Raw genomic sequence first — 22906 nt, forward strand, 5'->3', positions numbered from 1 at the left:
ATCACTGGTAATCGACCTATAACCAGAGTCGAAGTCTAAAAGGGAGTTATTGAAAATGTTTAATTATCCTAATTTTTATGTAAATATTTCACTTTAGAATATTAGCGTTTAAATACTCCTCTCCCCCATACAACCATTACACACGCTAAACGACTACATATTATCAGGTGCAACATTTAATCAATCAACATATAACATATAAAGCTTATAAAATTTTAATTAGTCAGCTGGATTACATCTTATGAAAAAAGTTGAATAATTTCCACCTTATATGTTAGTTGTTTGACGTAACGTAAGCATGAAGGTAAGCTTAGATCTTTGTTCGAAATTCACATTGAAATGATATTCGCAAAGAATCTTCAGTGGGCTGAATCTCTTTCGTTCCAGGTTGACTACAAGACTGCGATAATCGTAGGACGTAAAAATGAAGATTTTATTCCCCAGTCAGAATTTTTAAACTATCCTATCTCTTCAAGTCAATAATTGTCTGTTTTGTATTATTACTTTCCAACCACAGAGCAAAATAATTCAGTCACTCTACTCCTGTTTTAATGATGTATGGCAGCGTGTAACAAATTGTTGCGAGGTCCTGGGCAAGAAAAGTTTGTGATCGCCCTTTCAGTTTTTAATTGCTAATTACAATAAAATTTCTGGAAATCAATTAATCTATACATTTAATTATTTGTGCTAAAGAAAATAAAGGTTTGTTCTCTTACTTTCCCGTTCCACCATTTCTTTCATCATCATTCACTTGCAATTTCATCCATCTCCTTTAGCAGTTACATAACTCTGGGGCGCTAAACTAAAGATCTTAATCTAAATCGTGGGATCTTAAACTAAAGATTTCATTTTTCATTTGCCTTTACGTATTTGTAGTGTAAGGAATCCTTGAGACAACGTTTGAAAGATATCACTTCATAATTGTGGGAATTACTGAAAATAAACTTTCCAACAATGATAGCTGCCAAAAATGAACCAAGATCAAAGTGATAAAGTGCACAAATTGGCCCCTAGGGTAGTTTCTTAAGACAAAGTTTCATATTTATGGCAATTATTGAAAAAAATTAAAAATTTTAACATTGTTAAGGTAGGACAAATATATCTCTATTAGTGGTGAATATTAACAATATTTGAACTTCGAAATTAACCTTACAAGCACATTGACACATATCAGTTTATATTTTAAAATACCAATTAACTTAGATTCACATTCAAATAAATGAAGTCATTCATGTTATACGTTAGAGTGGGTATATATTTCCGAGTGATAATTCAACAATAGTGTTCTGAAGTATTTTATTTGTTTGCTGACGGAGTTTCAAAATTAAGCTCTTTAGATCTTTCCCTTTGAATTTGTTCAAATTCCTCAGTTACGCTACATACATCAGGGATGGCCAACGTGTTGACTGTCAAATTCTGACAGATAGTTTGCGGCAGTCACTCTACCGCCACTCATCAAACCTTGATTTCACCCTCACCCTCATGAGAGCCGCCCTTGTGTGGTTGAATATTTATGCTTGCATCGTAGTTCAAGAAACATTTTGAAGTAAAGGCATTGGATACTGTTGATAAATGATGTAAACGTCACTATCGACCGAGATCTCCATTGTAACAGTTGTTCCATTTTAGGTGTTCCACAGTAAGTTATACGATGATATGTTTAGTTTCCTTTCTTTAGGACGTATGTTAAGCAAGGGCGGATCCAGGACGGACTTCTGGTGGGGGTGGTGGGTTGTAATACTGCTACTTAGAGCTACTTTTAAGAGCTCCAAACTCTGGGATGCGTTTTATTTGTATATATAAAATAAAGAAGTTTCCTCTTCTGGGGGGGAGCGATCGTCCCGATCGCCCCCCTGGATCCGCCACTGACGATAAGGAAATAATTCAACAAATAGGTTGAATAATTGATGCTCTGATCCTCACGAAGGAGGCAGTCTCGAGGCCTCCTCACCCTCAATTACCCTCGCCCTCAATGATATGAGGGCGAGGGTGCGCGAGGGCGAGGAAAAGTTTTGAGCACGAAGGCGAGGGCGAGCGAGGGTAATGGACAACTCCTATCGCGAGGGCGAGGGTGCGCGAGGGCGAGGACAAGCTTCGATGGTGAGGGTGAGGGTGCGCGAGGGCGAGGACAAGCTTCGACGGCGAGGGCGAGGGTGCGCGAGGGCGAGGACAAGTTTCGGCAGCGAGGGCGAGGGCCAACTGCTACTGCGAGAGCGAGGGTGAGTGAGGTCGAAGTAAAATGAACATCTATGTACAGGAGATGATCTTCACATAGTAATTGTTTTATAATTGAATGCTCATCTTAATAGATAGACACTACAGCTAGAATAGACATCTATGGACGGCCCTCAAATGAAGTATTCCGCATTATTAATCGTGAATCAGTTTATGGCTTGGTCCTTCCTATTGCTAAAGAACTGTTTATTTTTAGAATAAATTGACAACGTATTTATTTTACCTTATAAAGAGCTTTATTTCTAAAATTGAATTAGTTCAAACTTTTGACAAGTATATAGAACACATTAACGTCTGTACTTAAACATAATTTTACCTAAAATTACCTACATAACAAAATTAGGTACCAATTAATGTTTCTTATTATTAATTATTATACTTTAACACTGAAAGTTTGACACACTTAGAATACAAGTTTCGAAACTACAGTTAACATAGTGGATGGTTGTATTTTAAAAACAGAATATTAACAAGTTTCAGAAATTGTGTGCACTTCAAATTGCGTCCTTATGTGTAAGTGTCTTGCCAAAGGGAGTCTGTACCCAAAAGGATCCAGAAGGTTTCATAATAAAGAATTACTTTTTACCCTCTCTTTGATACATTATTTTCACTTGTGAATTATGTATTTTGAAGTTTTGTTTTCACAAAAGGTTCAGGTATAACGTAATTGCTCTGCATGTAACGAAGCAGGGAAGTTGTTAATTGTTCTACAAAAAAGTCTATAAATGATAAAACTTTTTGTATAGTGTCATAATAAACTTGACATATATGAATATTATGAATTCATATTACTTTTAGTGATATCTTTGGTACAAAATACAGATAGTAGCAAAACACAAATACAAAACATTAGTTAATTGTGTAAATTGTATACTTTTAGTATATGCTATTTAATTTTATAAAGTTTTATGTCAGTTAAAATTTTGATAAAATTGCTCTTTAAAATATTTTATCAACATTTTTGCAGTCTCGAAGCATATTTCTTCATACAATCTACTGACGAAACAATACTTGATAATTAACGATTAGCACTAGAACTAATAGTAACTGCTATAGCAAGCTGATATTTAAAAGTACATTCCTTCATAATGCCACGATTGAATTGATTTTTACAAAATTTCCTTAATATATGTTGAGAAATTCAAAGTTTCTGAAAAAATCTCAAAACTTATGATTTTCTTCTTTAAAACATAAGAAATAAAATAAAACTAGTGAAAGGATTAGTTACAGATTCATTAAAGAACTAGCGAAACTAACTTATTTTAATCTTGTCTATTTTAGTAGATTGAACTTCCTAGACATTTCCAGTATTCCAAGATCGTCATTTCTGAAATAAAATACAGAAATAATTAATTAACATGCTATACCATTGACTGAAATAATACTTCCAAGTACAATTAATTTACTTGGACTTTAAGTGTAGATTCGTCCGTTCCGAACCTTGATCTAATGCTAATGTTTGTAACAAGCATGACGAACATATGGCAATCCCTGATATACACCACTCTCCTGCTGAAATAGAAGCTTTTTATCTGTGAAGGTAATAAATTTCATTAAGTTAGAACCTTTTCCATCTACTAAAGGGGGTTATTATTCTCTCTCTTTCTGAGATGGCCGAAACTGATTAGTTTTTAAAATTTTGTTTGATACTAATATTGTACCGGTATTTTATTTGAAAAAGTGGGAAAAGTTTAAAAAATTGATATTTCACTTTTGGTGGAACATATTTATTTCAGCCCTCTTAGAATAGGAGGGCTACTTTTAGAAGAGAAAGACGGATGTTTTATTTTGAACACAAGCCTGCGTGACCAACATAAAAATGGAAAGTAGACTTATACAGGGAGAAACAATATAAGGTTAGATTTTTCTAACGGGTTGTTATAATTTTCAGTTCTTAGTTCTGATTATCCTGCAACTGGTTGGAAGAACTGGAGATCTCGTCGCTTGTCTCCTTTAGAAAAGTTGGTTTCGTACGCTTGATTACTTTGACCAGTGCTGACTTCATAATTATACACAGAGAACGCTGAGAGAAAAGCAAATAGCTGAAAATGGAAGGACTTTCGTAAGTACAACAGAAAGAAACTTTTTTTCCTTTATCGAAACAAGGAGCAACATTGAGTTACGGGGGCAGGCATGTTTATGTTCAATGTTAAGGATGGTCTCTCAAACAGGCCACCATTACATGTAAATTATTAAGATTTGATCTATGATTTTTTTATTTGGTTAACTGTGTACAAAAAATAGTTCATATGTGAAAATTCTAGAAGTCTAAATATCTTTATAGTACTAGAAAACAGTTTTCATAAAACTGTTTTGCAGAAATTTTAATATTAAATTCTTCATTTGTGGAAGATTCAATCTCTCCTGAAATCTGGAATCCTCATTTGGAAGTGTGAATCTAAATATTTTGCAAATCTGTATTACTGTTTACAGTTTTTATTGATATAATGTACAAACTTGAGAATAAAAGTTTTATTATATGCTGACGATGTAAAACTTTTTAAAACTGTGACAAGTGTAAATGACAAAACATGCATCAAAAGGCATTAGATAGCATTTATAAATGAGTGTGTGATAACGGTATGAATATAAATAGCAGTAAATGCAAACATCTAACGTACACAAAGAAAAGTCATTACTTGGTAACCAAATCTAGTATAAATAGTAAAATCATAATAAAGGTAGAATCTATCAGAACCTCATAGTCAATCTCCATGTGCATGACATTATCAAACATGCAAACATCGCAACAGGCAATTTACTTAGAAATTGGTCGAATTTCAAGAATCATAGCGCGTATATAAAACTATATAAAGTTCAGACCTAAACTTGAGTTCACAAGTGCGATTTGGTCAAACATTAGCAGAACAAATAATCTAAAATAGAAAGAGTCCAAAACAGGTTGATAAAATATGTATATTTCCATTTCCATTTGTACCAATACCATTGAGCGTATTGTTTTAGAGTCTATTCTAGAAAATAAATTGTACAGTCAGTACTTTGTAAATAATCTCATACAGAGTACCAACTTACAAAGTAAAAAAAAAAAAAGAAAAGAAAAGAAAATTTATTCTGTAAGAACGGTACAAAGAACTCAATATTAAACACCTTACTTTCTATGTTTAATAACAGAAGACTGGACTCTTAGAAATTAAGGTTATGTTAGCTTTCTAGTACTTTTATAATGTTTTATCTCGTTATAACAATAGTTAACACATGAATTTCTTCTATAAATAGCTATACTTATACTTTATTATTAGACAATCTAATCATTAAGATTAGAGCTATTTTACTGTTTTACCTTAAATGACTCAGTTTTAAACTATGAAAAAATACAATTGTACTTTTATATGATACTAACAATGAATTCTAAGCCTTTAATTGTATTATGCACAAATATTCAATTACCTTGTACAGTGTTATATTTAGCTAACTCTGTTCTTAGCACGGGGGCCGCGGTGGCTCAGTGATAGAGCGTTCACCTCTGGTGCATGGGGTCCCGGGTTCAAAACCCGCTCCCGCCAAGTGAACTTTGTGGTGGACAAATACCGTGTGCATGAGTTTCCTCAAGGTTCTCCCGTTTCCTCCCACTTTCTTCATTCCACCATTTCATTCATTTCTCATCATCACTGTCTCCTTAGCCTAACCGGCATAACTCTGAGACGTAAAACTCAGACTTCATTTCATGTCTTCTGTTCTTAACACTTTAAATATATCATTATTATTATTATTATTATTATTATTATTATTATTATTATTATTATTATTATTATTATTATTATTATTATTATTATTATTATTATTATTATTATTAAAGAGCAAAGCGAAGAAATAGTCATATCAAATGTTGTGAGGACTATCAAAGATACTGTTTTGACATTGTAAAAGTGCCATATCAAAAGAATGTTTAAATCAATAGTTTATAATTTCAAACGAAAGAAATTCGTTATTCTGTTGGAACTCAAAGGAAAATGTTCGAAAATTATGAATATATTTTCTTGTACTACTAACTGCAAACACAGTACGATATGCATCAAATATAAGTGTTTACAAATTAAAGAACTAAATTTATTACACATTTATATGAAAAAGAAGTGTGTGCTTAGAAAACAGAGCGAGTCCTTGGAACACATACTCACTCTATGACTAAAACAAACCAAACCAAAGGTTCGTCACCGCCAACGGAGTCTGTCTTGTTTCTAGCTAATCCATCAGAGTTATTCAACTTTAACTACCTTAATATTATTCTCCCAAGAGCCAACTTTACATATTATCCTACTACCTTCTACTCAGCTCCCTCCAAGTTTCTTTTCGAGGCATTAAATACACATGACGAAAGTAATCATATGTGAGTAAACTGAACATTTCAATATATTCAAATAAAGATATATTTTTTTCATAATATATATCTGATAGTTATGTTTCTGTATGTAGTGGCCCATTTTGGGTTTTCATGTGGTAAAATCATTATTTAATTTCGTCTCCCGTTAAATTTAATTAAACGATCTAGTAAATATGAATTGTGTGTCTGTCTTAACTACCTTAAACTTTAAATAAATAAATAAATAAATAAATAAATAAATAAATAAATAAATAAATAAATAAATAAATAAATAAATAATAATAATAATAATAATAATAATAATAATCATCATCATCATCATCATCATCACCACCACAGAAATTTGATAAAAATCTCCTTACGTTTTTAAACAACTTTTGACACTGTGACATTCTGGTATTTCTTTTTGAAGCCGATAAGTTCCTCAACTGTTTTTGGTGCAAAGTGTTCAGTGCTTCCATCTCTCTTCTTAGTAGACAGCACAATCCCATCAATTCTTTTCCTCACCTGCAATCGATGTACAACTTTAGTATACACAGAAAAAAAATACTATAAATACTCCCAGTACTATTCAGATTATAGAAAAAGAAATAACGTTGCTGCAAAAATACAACAGCAATGATTCACAATTACTAATATGAACATTTAAACTTTACTAACTAATTACTATAATTTTAAACCTTACTAAGTAACTGAAATGACAAAAATTCCAAGAACGAAATCTCAGAAATGAAGTCAAGTTACTTTAATTACATCTATTCGTTTCATAGCTTCTCATTGGTACTTTTACTTACTCCGTTCTACATTTTTTACGATTCTGTTAACTGCACTAAAGACAGTTACTTAACTGCAAGACTGCGATATTGCAGGTTATCGAAGGCTAAAATATACGTATATTATGTTAAAAGAAAAGTCTCATAATTTCACACTGGGAGTGGAGGTATCGAGCAGAAAAGTTCAGAAAGAGTAAGTAACACTTCGCAGGGACCGCGAGTATAATTACAATGATCATTGTATTTTGATCAGATTAGCATCGATATCTGGTTATCAATTAACTTTCATTTTTTTTCCTTTTGTTAAACCACTGCTCTTTCGTGTACAGAGAAGAACAAAGGTGTTTTCCTATCATACGATTTTCTTTAGCCAAAATTTGGAGATGAATTGACAAAGTTAAGTACAGTTTTATTAACATTATGTAATTATATTCTTTCTTCGTCAAGGAAACTTATTACAGATATTGATTAGATATTCCAAAGTTATTGATCATCAACATGTAACTGGTTGCAAGAGGGAGGGGTATACAATTGGCCAGCGGTTATATGGTGAAACTTGTTAATTCGACCACTGGTTTAATGAGGTTGCAAGCATATTGAAATTCTGTCGATACAGCCATGTGTTGGTGTTACTCCGTGATTTAGTCAGCTCTGTTGCTCGGTTTGTTTGATGTTTAATGAAGCTTGAATCTACAGCTAAATATGAAATTCAAATAAATGAACTTCCACGAGAATCGAATTCAAGTCTTTCACGCTAAGGGCAGATATGGTAATTGAGTAGCCATAAGGAAGCTTTGGTCAGCTTCGTGGTCAGATCAGAACAGCATACTTCATCTGAAATATGGATGTCCAGAAAAGTGAGGACCATGATGAATACGGTAATTGAAGAACACGCCCTGTAGTCATGAGTTATATGTGATGTACAGTCCGCAGCAAAGAAATTGCAACATGAGCATGTTATTTTATTGCGAAACTACGCCTAACAGCGCATGGAATCAACATAACCTCTAAGTGGTACGAATCACGCCAGGAGAAACCTCAGCGTCCTCCCCTGCACACTTATTTTGGAGCAAAATATTCGTAGTTTTACAATAAACTTATATGCTCATGTTGCTTCTTTTTTTCCTGCGGATTGCACATTTCTACTCCTATAATATTAATCCTCAAAGGAGTGCATATACAGGGTGTTTCAAAACAACACCGACAACGTTTGGGAGATGATTCCTGACACCAAGATAAGACAAAAAGTATAGACCAACCTTGATGCACAAATGCTTCCTTTCGGAGTTATAAGCTGCCGAAAACATGAAAAAATGAAATTTAAAAAGGTCCATAACTCCAAAACCATGGAACCTACCGTAGTCGGATCAAGACTTCACTTACAAACTAATATGTGAGCTATACAAAAATACATGTTTCAAAATCTTAAGATACCCATACAACAATTTGCATAGAAGAAGTTTGGCTACGGGCATTAATTTGAAGTACTCACAATTACCTCTATAAAAGTTGTTGCGGAAGTACCGCAGGATTCTGAACCTTGAATATTTGGATAGGGCACATGCTGGTTTCTAAGTGAAGTCTTGAGCCGACTACGGTAGGTTGCCTAGTTTTGGAGCTATGGACCTTTAGAGTTCATTTTTTCATGTTTGTTTGCAGCCTATGGCTCCGAAAAGAAGCATTTGTGCACCCAGGTTGGTCTATACTTTTTTTCTTATCTTGGTGTCGGTTTTGTTCTGAAACACCCTGTACTAATCTTCTGATTAATATTATGCATTTAGCATTCTGTAACAGATATGTGCAAAAGGGATGATAATTAGACGGCTCAAGTACCGTACGTATAGGTTAAAACTATTTTTTGATGAACCCTTGATAAAAAAAAGAAGAAAAATATTTGTACGTTTCATTTTTAATTATAACTAAATCGCATTGATATGTCCATTGCTACACTTCTTTCATTAAAAAAGTAACAATTTTTACCAGTTTTCTTTCTAAGAAATACCTGTTCAACATCGAGAAAGACTTATGTAATTTCATAGTTGGATACAATGGAAGAACAAAAACTAAAATAAAGTAAAAAAAAAAAAAAAAAAAAAAACGTTACCATAGCAAACTAGTCTCATTCATTCTAAAGACCCAAACTGGAAGCCAAAAACCCAGGAACCATCTATAAACAAGATATGAAGGGAATCCAAGACAAAGTGATGCCTTGTGCACACATGAATATAATCATACGAAAACGAGTAGAGGTTTGTGCTAGAGTGAAAACGCATTATCAAAGACAAAAGAGTAATAATAATCCTGTCAGATGTTTTTGACTGGAATTCCAGAAATTTCCTTCGTTTATTTTTAACTAGCATTCATGGCTATGTGTTACCACACATGAATCAGTATAGCTGTTTAATCGTGGGACGTAAAACTTAAAGATTTCATTTCATTTTTTCAGTATAGCTGTTGAGGTAATTTTCCCCTCAATATAAAACAGAAGAAAAACATACACCAGCATACAAAGAAACTAAATAATTCAGTGTCGTTTTGAAACGATTACGCAGTGATCGAAAAGTAAGAAAAAAACATTTTTCACATCGTCTAAACTGAAACTAATGCTGTTATACTAATAATTGGAAATTATAATATGGCAACACAATTACTATTTGAATACTTATTCGAGTACTTTTAACAATATTAAAACACCAGCTTTACCACAGGTAACAATTTTAAAATCAGAAATTGAGATATAATGAATATAAAATATATAAATGTGGCATTCAGAAATGAAAATGAAGTCAGCTGTCTCATGAGTCCTCATGCTATGCATTGGATGATGTACGAACGAAAGAATCGCCAAAAACGTATACCATACTTACAACTAATTTTACAGCTTAAGGAACACTTTATTGCCGAAGAAACAAATATCCTATTGGATCCTACTACCCTGCGTCAAACCAATTCTATACCCCACTTCCCGAAGTTCTTGTTTTATATTTATTTGCCATCTTCGTCTGAGTCCATCCAAGGAAACTTCTACAGCCCACACGAGTTTTTCATGTGAGCGACATGTTCTGCCTAATTTCGGAGTCTTGATCTAATAACTGTTACATATTCTGTTGACATATAGTGATGATTGTAGAGTGTCGCGTTTATGTAGCTTCCTACATTTGCCAGTTTATTAATCACTTTTGGATACAAAAATCTTTCCTAAAACTTTTCTTAATACTCTAGATTTGTATTGTCGCGTTAATGATAAATTTTCTCATGGATAGAATACTACACACACACACACTCACACAGTGCGTCCACAGCAGGACTACCTCGAAATTAAATGCTTAACAACGCCAGAAAAATTTATTACCACGTTTGTTTTCTACGAGCATTCCTTCCCGCCCCACAGTCATACAGGGACTGTATCGCCCGAGAAATGCTGTCCGGCGACATCGTTATGTTCTTCGTTCGTTGTCGGTGTTAAGAGAATGGAGCAACTTACTCCAATCAAATTTTGTATTAAATGCGTATGGATATGATTTAGTGAATCTCCACACCAGTTTTCTTGTGCATCAATTTTTGGCTAAAGGAAGGATCGCAGTCCTTGAATACTCTTCCCTAGTCATCTGATTGGGCCCCAGCGGACTTCATGTTCTTTTATAGCTCAAATCTGTCCTCAAATGGGGAGAGTTTTCAAGTTGTTGCGTCGATTCAAGAGAATATGACGGCGGTGTTGAACAGCGTTCCAGTGAACGACTTTTATCGGGAGCCTCTACGATCGGTCCTACGAGTATGTAGTACGGAAAAGGATGTAGGCAAAAAAAACTAAAATGGTAATAAATTTTTCTAGAATTGTTAAGTATATTTTTTCGAGGTCGTCCCAGAATCTGTTGAACGCACCCTGAACAATACATACTATTTTGAGTTCCTCGGTATTAGTTGCAACAATAAGGATTTTTGTACCGAGTAGTAACATAATCTACTAGGTGGCTAAGATGTATGATTATTGGTGCCATAAAATGAAATGCAGAAAAGACCTAGTACTATTGATGATTACTGAGACAGGGGCGGATCCAGGGGGACGATTGCCCCCCAGAAGAGGAAACTTTCTTATTTTATATATAAATAAAACCCATCCCGGAGTTTGGAGTTCTTAAAAATAGCTCTAAGTAGCATTACCCCCCCCCAGAAGTCCGATCTGGATCCGCCCCTGTACTGAGACCGATTAGTGCGATTTTTGTGTGGGAAAAGCAAGAGCCTACTCAAGCTCACTGAAGTATAGAATCAAAGTTTAATGTTTGTAGTTAAGATATGTACTAAAGTAATATTAAGTAAATGTGTAACATATTGGTAAAGTTGTGTCAGAATAGTCGTATTGGTCTTGATGTATAGGAAACATCTGTAGTTCAAGGACTAAAGATTTATTTAGACCAAGTTTGAAGTAATCACATATACCTGGGTAGTGACAGTTTATTAAATTGAATTTTTCTTAAACTTCACCAAATTAACATTTTTTTAAAAAAATATTCTTGTCTCATATAGAACATTGTTCCAATAATCTTGAAGTGCTTCACGCAATCTATCGTGCTTTATGTAAATTGATTCTCCACAATTACTTCATCAGCATAAAGTTAATGTTGGAACATTTACTCAAATTTTGTAGACGGTTAAGAGCAATGAAAGATGCCGGTAATTACTGGAATACATTTTATCTCCTTACTTAAATAACGGCATTATAATTGAGGCGTTCAGAAGCCAAAGCGATTAACTCCATTTTTTTGCTGTTTAGTTCTACATATTTTTGACTTAGAAAAGATACATTCTTTTCATACAGTACTCGATTAACTCCATAGTTTAACAATTGGCCACTAGAATGCGTAAAGATTCTGATCACTCTCATTTAAATACACTGTATCTAAGTTCTTGAAATGCTCTCTACTGAAAACTCTCGTTTGGTGGAGTTAATCGGTTTGGCATCTGAGTGGCTCTATTCTTTTCATTCCTTAGAAATTTATTATTTCTGCCATATATTAAGCAGATCAATATGTGTACTTCTTGCAGAACTTACGAATATATCCTCAAAGTTTGCTGAATAATAGATTTATTGGGTACGAACTGTAAATTTTATATGCAGAAAACAATGTATCAGAAATATCTGTTCTTAACAAGTATTCTTTATAAACTTTCTGATTTAACCAGCAACAGCAAACGAAGTCGTGATTTACTGGAAACATTACCAAAGTGTCAGGAAAATAAGTCGACACTTGCCAATTATGACCCTTGAACGAAATCGCAAGTCTTTTTTCCAACATACAATGCGAAACTCATTTGGGCAATTGAGGTAGCGGCAATATTATTTACCTATAGTTTACAATTTACAACCGTAATTTGAACGGGAAAATATCATGTTTTTTTATTGTTTCAAAAGAAGTGTCGATTCTTGATGCTACAGAAGTTCCAGGAAGTTCGAGATAACCAAAGATTTCAATTTCATCAAAATAGCTTACCTTTCTCATCTGTCTCTCAAAGTTTTAATGCTACTTGTAATACAGTAGTTTATATAACGCAATCCTCTTATATCAACTAAGGGAAACGCCCTTTATAACCCAAACTCTGTTCAGAATTACATTTGAAATATTAGAGTAGTAACCAAACCACTCTGTGATTACCACTTCTCATGCCTATATTAATGGCTGGTAAGAATCTTTCTTCTTTCCCTTAGAAAAAAAAATATAGTTTCAAAATAAAAGTACGATTATTTCGACTATTCAGAGTGCATTTTCAGGAAACAAGCCTTTGTTGAAATCACTCTCAGTATCCAGAACATCTTATGTGTTTTAATTACTTTCACGAAAATCAAACAACAAATATAGAAACTGACTTCGTTACTACATATTTGATCAACTGAAATTGAAATTCCATCTGTAAGTGATCAACAATTTGAAGTATTAATTCAAATTGAAATTTTCGAATGATACCACTTAGGTCATCTGTATATGCTTATAAGCATTTTAATGAAAGGTCACTCAAATTATATAGTAAAAATATAATTTTCTCAAAATTAAGTATATTTCTTTATAACTCAAAAGTGTGTCCTTGAAATATTATACATATGTGTGTGTGTATGTATATATATATATATATATGTGTGTGTGTGTGTGTGTGTGTGTGTGTGTGTGTGTGCGTGTGTGCGTGCGCACAAATTTAATGTATTTATAAGTTATATACAAATTCGTAGAAAAATAAACATATCCGCAGAATACACATTATACAAATTATAGTTAAATCATCGTACTAAAGTTTTTCATATAAGATCTCAGTTGCATTGCATATGGGCAATTTCAACAAACTACCTCAATACAATAAAATAAAGTAAAAAAATTAATATATTTAGTATACAAAATGCTTATAAAAAGTAACTGGCATTTTGAAAGTATAATTTTAATCACACAAGTTTCATGATCTGAAATTCATAAAATTCAATGCAATGTCTGGAATTTACACTTTTGTCCTAAAAGGGAAAGAATATATGAAACAGTTGAGAACAATGTATATCACATACTGCAACTAAACTAAAAGGAATATAAATATAATACCTAACTACTCATTCACTCTATGGCCAGTGGAACCCGGAGGTTCAATGCCGCGTTTACAAAAGCCCTCCACTGACTTCTATCCTTAGCTAACTGGATACAGTTTCTACTGTGTGTTCAAATTTCTGCAAGATCTATGTTAATATTATCCTACCATCTGCGCCTAGGTCTTCCTAATGGTCGTTTTCCGATTTGTCTTCCAGCTAAGACTCAAAGCGTTCCTACTTTCTTCCATCCTGGCTACACCTGTCCACCTGAGCTTCCTCGATTTGATGATCCTAACGATCTTTGGTAAACGGTATAAATTATGTAATTCCTCGTTATGAAGTTTCCGCCATTCCCTATTCCCGTTCCTCTTGGGTCCGAATATTCGTCTCAGGGTCTTGTTCTCAAATACTTTTAGACTATGTTCTTCCCTCAGAGTAAGCGACCATGTTTCGCAACCACACAGAACAGGCATGATTATCGTTTTGTATATTTTAAGCTTCAAATTCCTCGACAGAATTCGCGACAACAAGAGATTTTGAACCGAATAATAACACGAATTCCCTGCTTTTAGTCGACATTTAATTTCTTCGTGAATGTGATTTTCGTCTGTTAATATTGATCCTAGATATTTAAAGTATCCACTTTATCGAAAGTATTATTTAATATTTTAACGCATCCATAATTTTCCGTATTACGATCCCGATGCACTTCCATGTATTTAGTTCACTCTGTATTTACTTCTAAACCAATGTCCCTACAAGCGTTTAATAAGACCTCTGCATTTCTTTCTATTGTTCTATCATCCCCTATTAAATTTACTTCATCAGCATATGCCATAACCTGGTGAATACCGTTCAACTCTAGGCCCTGGTTGCTATCTTTGATTTTCTTATAGCGATTTCCAGGACAAAGTTAAATAATAATGGCGACAACGCATCTCCTTGTTTGAGGCCATTCTCGACGTGAAAGCTCGTGGACAAAAATTTTCCTACCCAGACTTTACTTTGGGATTCATTTAAACATACCTTAATTAATCTAATTAGCTTTTTCGGTATTCTAAATTCTGTAAGAATGTTGTACAATGTTTCTCTCCTAACTGAGTAGTGTGCCTTTCTAAAATCAATTAATAATAATAATAATAATAATAATAATAATAATAATAATAATAATAATAATAATAATAATAATAATAAAAAGGAATGTACTTACATCTACACTCCAGATAGCATCCATAAATGAGCGGAGTTCCTCTTTCGATAAAAATTCGTCCCTATTTCTATCAACTTCCATTGATCCTATAATAAAAATTAAGAACATTTGTGAAAGTACACTCGCACCTCTATGATTTCAGTACTTAGTATCCGTATTATTAAACACACTATGTTGTATGCATCATATACATGTTTTCATCAGTGTTCAATTCTTGCCAGAGATGTAATGGAGGGTATACGTGGGTACACGGCGTATACCCACCTCTAATTTTTGAAAACTATCATATAACCACCTAAAATTTAGGAAGTACGCGGGTATACGCTACATTCGATCAATAGTACACTCACTTCATTGGAACAAACAACAACTGTTTTTCATGTACTGTATTTCAAAACAAACAAAAAAATCACTAAACGGCTGGTCGTTAGGTTGTTGCATCGAATGATTTATAAATTCTTTTAAAATGTTTGCGTTTTCGGGGTGTGGGAATCGAGTTTTCCGAGAATCCCTTCTACAATGGAAAACAGCATTCTGAACTTGCAGTGTTTTTTCCTTAAGATGTCAGATGCGCTGTCCCTGCCCTGAAAGCTGACTGCTGGTATTATTATATAAAGACAAACTGTTTCCAAATGCTTTTCTTGGAAACTCGTAGAAACTCTTTTGTTTCTAACTCCTTTTTCGGCATCACCTTATCCGCTGAATTGTCTTGTATACATAATTCTATACTATATGCAATATTATCATATATACTTCTATTTTCATATTTATATTGTCAATGTAAATAGCAGCAATACAAAATATAACTATCAATATTGAAATACGGGTATGTTTTTTGTAGTTTTACTCAAATCAAAAAGGTCAGATAATCGGGGATAAAGGCCAGCTTACGCACCCTTTCGCATTGTTTGCTTAATATATGGCCAAACATGTCTTGAGGATGTGAACTATGGCATATTTTACGTACTGCGAGCAGTGGTAGTTTTAGCGGGTAGGCCGGGTAGGCACGGTCCTACCCAAAAAATCTGAAAAATATGTAAACACTAAGAGATACAATAAAGAGTATATAGAGAGTAATATATTTAGAGAGAGTATATAGAGTAATATATTTTCCACTTTTTATATTAATGGTAAATAATTATTTAGTAAACAGCATCAACTACTACTGTAAAAGTAATTTCCTATTGTCATTAATCAATCAAATGTGCATATGTGTACATACGCGAGGGAGCGGGGCTACCCAAAATTAAAATCCTTAAGGCGCCCCTTACTGCGAGCCTTAGCATGTTGGAGATGAACTACTGGAAAACTGAATAAAATTTTGTTGTGAAATGACTTGATACTAGACCGAAGTAAGTTTGTTTTATCTTCGTTTCAGCTACAGTGTCAAACTGCTTTCTTGCAACAGAGTCAATCAATTTTTCATTTCTCTGCAGGTAGCTTTTTCTTAAAATCACATTAATTTTTACTGAAATAGATGTGAATAATACTGTTAATAACAGAACTGTAACTAGTCATTAGAACAAGTAGAATAACATCTAAAATTTATGATAAAACTTAAAGAAATAGTTATTCTTCTTACAGAATCTGTTACAAATACTAAAGAAAAATTCTCTTGAAGAAATCCCTCCCTGGTCAGAATTCCTCGTCTCGAAAGATTAGGCAGAAAGGAAATTACCGTTCTGCCTAAAGATAAGATCATTTAAGATATTTTCTACAAAGTACTGGAGAGCCTTATGCAGAACGCGAAGACGCCATTAAATATCTTGCTATTTTTGTTTTTAAGTGTCAATAGAATAAAACAACTTACTTTTGGCAAGATAAATTTTCAAGCAAAGCACGCAACGCAAGATTGAATGGAAATCAACATTTTCACAGCTGTGATCGTCACAACGTTTGATCAATCGATTGCCAACGATTTCATCTCGACGTCACACCAAGCATGAGAAAGTCGATGCTAATTGGCTCTGGCTGAGGAAGGACATCCAATGCAATTGTTTGTTGCATCAACGAATTTCAAATTTTGTTTAAAAAATAATAAAAAATAAAAAAAAGATTGTAGTACGATCTTAATGCAACATTGTAACCCCCAGATTTTTTGAACACCCCTTTAAGTTCAAAATTCTGGATAAATCACTGCGTGTTGGTCCCTTCGTGATTCTCCGCGACGAATCGAAGGAGCACGGACCCAAATGAAGTCCTCGCTACTACTGGTGATGACTAACACTCCAACTCTAGATACCTGTTTCCACTCGACGAAGCCCTGTCGCCAGTGGCACACTAGCGGCAATCCGGCAAGTGAGCCACTGGACGTTGGCGACGTTTACGGCATGAGGTATGGTACATTCAACCACCGATTCACAACTATTAGTTTTATGTCTAGGTTACCACTTGATTCTCCTTAAAAGAAGCACTTATTTCCTTCTATTTAATGTAAAGAAATAAACAGAACTTCAACTAAATATCCCATAGTTCAATACATAAATATGTTACATACTTATCTTCTATAAACGCCTAGAGGCTAATTAATTTATGGCTAGATATAGTAAAAGAAGTTATTATTATTATTATTATTATATTATTATTTAATGATAATTTAATCATTAGCGGAAATAATAATAATAATTTTAATTCTTAAGCAGTTTATTGCAACAGTAGTTTGACAGCCACTAGTGGACCAAGAATAATACAAAATGCAGTGCGTACATTGCACCTTAATTATAAAAAAAACAGTTATACATAAAATAAAAAAACATGTTATAAATAAATACACGATAAATGAATAAAGTTAAAGACGAACTTGTAGTGTCTGCAATTAAAAAAATACATGCATAAAGGGTAAATGAGGAAAAATTACATGCATGTATAGAAAAATCAAATGTATAAAGACAAACATTGAAATAAATAGAAGAAAATATATACGTATATTAAAGAAACTCATCCGAAGAAAACTAACAACTGTTAAAAAGTTCACCGAATTGATGATGAACAATTGGAAATTTAGATTGAAATAGATCTAAATTACAACAGAATTTATTAGCTGTCTCAATACAGCTATAAACAGAAGAATTGGAAAATAGCCTGGAATAAACAAAAGGAGTAAAGTTCATGGTTCAATAATAAGGAACTTTTAACGAATTAAAACTAACTAAATAATAACGTCCATGTAATAGATTAGGTAAGAATTTTAGATTTAAAAAGCCCATCTATCACTAAAAGTAAGTTTAAATCCTTGCATATAACACTTAAGCTCATATTAAAATGGAAATTCAAGCAACATGATAACTACGCAAGAAAATTATTCTGAATAGATTGGAGGAGAGGTATGGCCAGTTATTTAATGTTAAAAACTGTTGCTGATTACTGCTATATGAAAGAGGTATATAAATAAAGTGAACTTACTAGTATCAGTCAGTTGGAACTTGGGTTTCACTTTGTATCTTTTAAATTCTATTACTTCTTCCACAGTAGACGGAACACGAGCCACATCACGACCTTTGTAAATGCCCAGCAGCACTGCGCCATGGATCTTTTTATTTAACTGGAAAAAGCGTATTAATTAGAGAAAGCTTCACAAATTGAAAATACTTGTGAAAACTAGAATTTAATACTTCAATTATGCAATTACATAAAAACACAAACAATGGTTGTTCTGCTTTTAAATGATCATATTCTTTGTAAAGGATCATATGCACAATTTGACTTATTTTATATTTTGTAGTCAGAAATATCACGAATGCGTGTTTTATATTACGTAAACAAATACGAAATGCACCAAGGATTCAATTACCAATACAATATTTATTGTTGGATTGCATTCTCGATTTTATTGTAGTAAGATCTGCTCTATTTAAATTCTATTTTATTTTAATCCTACATAGTATTTGTCAAAATGAAATGAAGTATTTTAGTTTAACGACTCACGATTATGCTCTTTATGTTAAGGGACACAGGTAGTTAAGGCATATGAATGATGGAATTATTAGTGAAATGAGAATGTGGAAGGAAATGGGAGTACCCAGAGAAAACTCACGGACACGATGGGTTAAATTCCAAAGTTGGGCGTCTGTTTCCAGCAAATTTTTTAAAATTTACAGGAAAGATATGGATAATTTGATCGTTTGTGTGCTTGATAATATATAAGAGTCTCGAAAAATTTGTTTATTTGTTGTATATAAGCGGTTATTAACATGGGACTATACGGCGAGCGGAGGGAATTACTTGGCGCAAGGTAACCGAACAGTTGCATTGTGGGAAGGAAACGAGCATTTATGTTATCAACATGGCGAATGTACAAGGGCAATGAACTAACAGATTTAACATTTGTGAAGCAATACGTTGATAACGAGAAAAATCTTTTAAAAGTTTGTGAAGAGCACGGATTAATGAACCTAATAACAAATTGCAGAAAGTGTGGAAAGGCGATAACAGCGAAAAAACGTGGCGAAAGCGGACGCCCAACTTCGGAATAAATGCCGACACCGATATTGGCCATCACAAACTTACTTAGCCGGAGATCGAACCAGAGACCCCAAGCATAATCGCTCTACCAGAGCCACCGTCCTCCCTCACCCTACATTAGTATTTAGAATACCAATTTACTTCGTAATGTTCATAAAGATGATATCAATGTTGAAGTCCAGCTATGAAACTATTGATTAAGCGATGTGTTAGCTTCTTCTAAACTTTTCACTTATAAAACGTAGGATTACCGAATGTCCTCTTTTGCCCTGAAAAGTCATTTTATTTTGACTCTAAAAATTGTTCCGTTGTGTTTTTAGGAAAGTATCATCAGGGGAGTACGAGTAATTGACACATTTTAGTCAGTATAGTAATGTCCTAAGGAAACAATGAAACTGCTTTCTACTGTGAAACCTCAAATGACGCTACGAGTAATATAAATGTTTTCTTCTTAAGATCTAAAACTATTCTCTTTTGTAAAGTCTGCCGTATATTAACTCTAATAACACGTTAGAACAAAAGCATTGCATAACTCAAAGCCATTACTCACTCATTCTATAATGAAAAGTACGAAAGTTACGATGACTAGTTACTTAAGAAGGAAACAACCAAACTATTCTGTTCTATGTTAAAAACAAGTAAATGAAAATATTTAGTTCTTAGAACTAGAAATACATTATTAATATCGTGTAACTAATTACATTATGGCTTTAATAAAAACTTCACTTATCACCACAGAAACAAAAATCTAATATTGAGTTCTATCCTATTGTAAACTAATAAGTGATAATTATTTGTTTTGTTTGTTTGTTTACTGTTCCTTTTCAGTATTAAGGCAAACTACAGAAAGACCCACAACTCAATGGGGCTTCTCAAACTCTGGTCTCCTAAAGTTGTAATGATCATTGTTGTCCTCCATTATAACATCCATTCATCTTTTTCCTGTCCGTTTAGATGAATTATTTTCTCAAGAGATAGAAGTAGGACATGATAATCCCCGCTTGTATTTCCAATGTGTTCTTACAATCTTAAACGTTTTCATTGTATTCAGGAGTTTCTGGATGCAGGGGTGCCCACAGGGGGAAACATGACAGGGGAAAAATGTTGTGAATAAAGAACGAAACATTAAATTATTGCAAATAAGTTAACTCAGGACATTTCGCAGGACACTTTAAAAAAAGGACATTTCTCGATTTTCTAGGTGTCTTTGCAATACGCAGGACAGATCTTTAAAAAACAGTACTGTACTGCGAAAATCAGTACGTCTGGTCACTCTAATGAAGATAAAACAGTATTACAATTATTGGTATTCTTTCTCAATACCTTTATTAAATCTTCTGTATTGTATTCACTTGAGTTTTCTAGAATACAACGTAAAGGTGAAGAATTGATATTGCACGAAAAGAAATGATATTAACATTAGCACCCTAATTTTGTTCATATTGTAAACGAAATGTATTTTATAATTATATCCTGATATTTAGGATAAACTTGGCTAGAATTTGATACTTTTTTAAAAACTAATTTAGCTCTGTGCTGAAAGTAGTCAGAGCCATACCCAAGGTCTATCAGCTCCAAGGCTAACTGCGCCAACTTCACGAAACGGTAAAAGAAAAAAATTCTAAAAACTCAAAAATTTACAGATTGATTATGCTTCGTAAGTGATTTTTGTAGTGACTTGTAACATTTTTTACGCCAGAAGGAAAAACAAAAATTTGAACTTTCAAAAATATTATTTTTGTTTTCAACCTCAAAGTAACGCTTTTCAACAGAACCACCCATCAGCGAACAAATGACATACATTGGCACCCCAGAAAGACTTGCAATTAACTATAGCTCTATTCAAATTCCAAATGCCGCTTTTACTATTCTTACATCGAGTTTCCAAATTCCTTTGACAAGTCTGGTAACTTCAGAGTCTGTCATCAAGGAATCTTCAAATCGTTTCCTGTCTCCTCTGTCCCTTCTTCGGTAAGGATTCTTCTCAAAACCTTCAAGTAGAAAACAAAAATGATATTTTAGTTTCCTTTCGTGTAAAATGGCGCAAGTCATCGTAATTGAATTCAAATGACTTGTGTAAACAATGATCTCGGAAATACATTTTTATAAATTTCTAAACTGAAAAAAAGATTGGAAAACGTTATAGCCAAAATTTTGCCTACAAGTTAAACATGATATACTGGATGAATTTCACAAAAATGAATTAAATTTATAACGCACATTTATCAGTATCATTAAAGTCAAGTGGTGATTGATATATAGTGTTATTTCTAATGTTATCCATTGACAGCATAAAATTAGAAATAACACGCCGCTTAATAATCACTTTCAAGAGTCAGAAAAAATGAAATCTTTAAGTTTTACGTCCCACGGATATGCCGGTTAGGCTAAAGGAGACGGTGATGATGAGAGATGAGTGAAATGGTGGAATGAAGAAAGTGGGAGGAAACGGGAGAACCCCGAGAAAACCCACGAGCACGGTGTTTGTCCACCACAAAGTTCTTCAAGAGTCAGAAGTTGTTAAAAATATTATTCTGCTAAAATTCGAGTAATTCTCTATTTGAATATACAAACAGTACTAAACTATTACTTCCAATACTTCTTTTCATTTCAGCTTCCTTCGAGAAACCTTCTTCATGAGGCGTAGATCGTTCATCCAAATCGCGTAAGTCTTTGAGATGTACCTTCATCCAATAATTGCTTCGTCTCACTTGTCCTAGGGTTCAAAAGGTGTATTCCATTGTCTAACATTAAAATATTTTCTTGCAAAGGAATGGTTTGAGTTATTCTTAGTATGTAAATATGTCTCTCTCCTTATTAATTTAGAACCCGTCGATCAGTCTTTTAAATTATTAAATTTAAAATTGTTGATTGATGTCTCTGTCATAAAAGACTGGCTAAAGAGTATGGTTGTTTTCTTGTATGAAATTAAAGTTTTTAAAAGATCTACAATTTTGGACGCTAAGATAAATTGAAGATTGAGTGGCGGTTTGTTCGTAAATTTCATACAAGGTTTCGAGAATTTTGTAAATAACTTACAGAAGAATATAACATAAATTAGGAATGCAACTTCTTCGCATCAAAACATGTCTTTTTCCTTCTTATGAATGAGATTTAAGTTGACTGGCAACAATGCTGTATTGAACAAGCATGTAAAAGAATTCGTTTCAATGATGCCCAATGTGAAATTACTTTCCACAGATTCGTATCTTTAGATTCAATAATTTTCCAATAATTTTTAACTGGTCATGTTCTGTTTCTAATTTTCCATTCGGTAATTTTACGTGCTACATACTCCATGATGATACATTTAAAATTATTAT

General features: G+C 33.3%; 1 protein-coding gene across 1 annotated transcript in view; it reads right to left on the reverse strand.

Annotated features, from left to right (window-relative positions):
- Positions 1 to 2459: 2459 nt before the first annotated feature.
- The window catches only part of LOC145669112 (uncharacterized), a 166687-nt gene continuing 146240 nt past the window's right edge, over positions 2460 to 22906 (reverse strand). Inside the window, exons 17-21 of the mRNA XM_081737453.1 lie at positions 21459 to 21574; positions 18525 to 18663; positions 15123 to 15208; positions 6940 to 7084; positions 2460 to 3562 (exon numbers count right to left, since the gene is read on the reverse strand). Coding sequence (XP_081593579.1) covers positions 6944 to 7084; positions 15123 to 15208; positions 18525 to 18663; positions 21459 to 21574 — 482 coding nt within the window. The 3' untranslated portion in view covers positions 2460 to 3562; positions 6940 to 6943. The remainder of the gene's footprint in view (positions 3563 to 6939; positions 7085 to 15122; positions 15209 to 18524; positions 18664 to 21458; positions 21575 to 22906) is intronic.

This window comes from Thermobia domestica, chromosome 13 (genome assembly GCF_964235325.1).
Source record: "Thermobia domestica chromosome 13, izTheDome1.hap1.1, whole genome shotgun sequence".
Taxonomy (NCBI): domain Eukaryota; kingdom Metazoa; phylum Arthropoda; class Insecta; order Zygentoma; family Lepismatidae; genus Thermobia; species Thermobia domestica.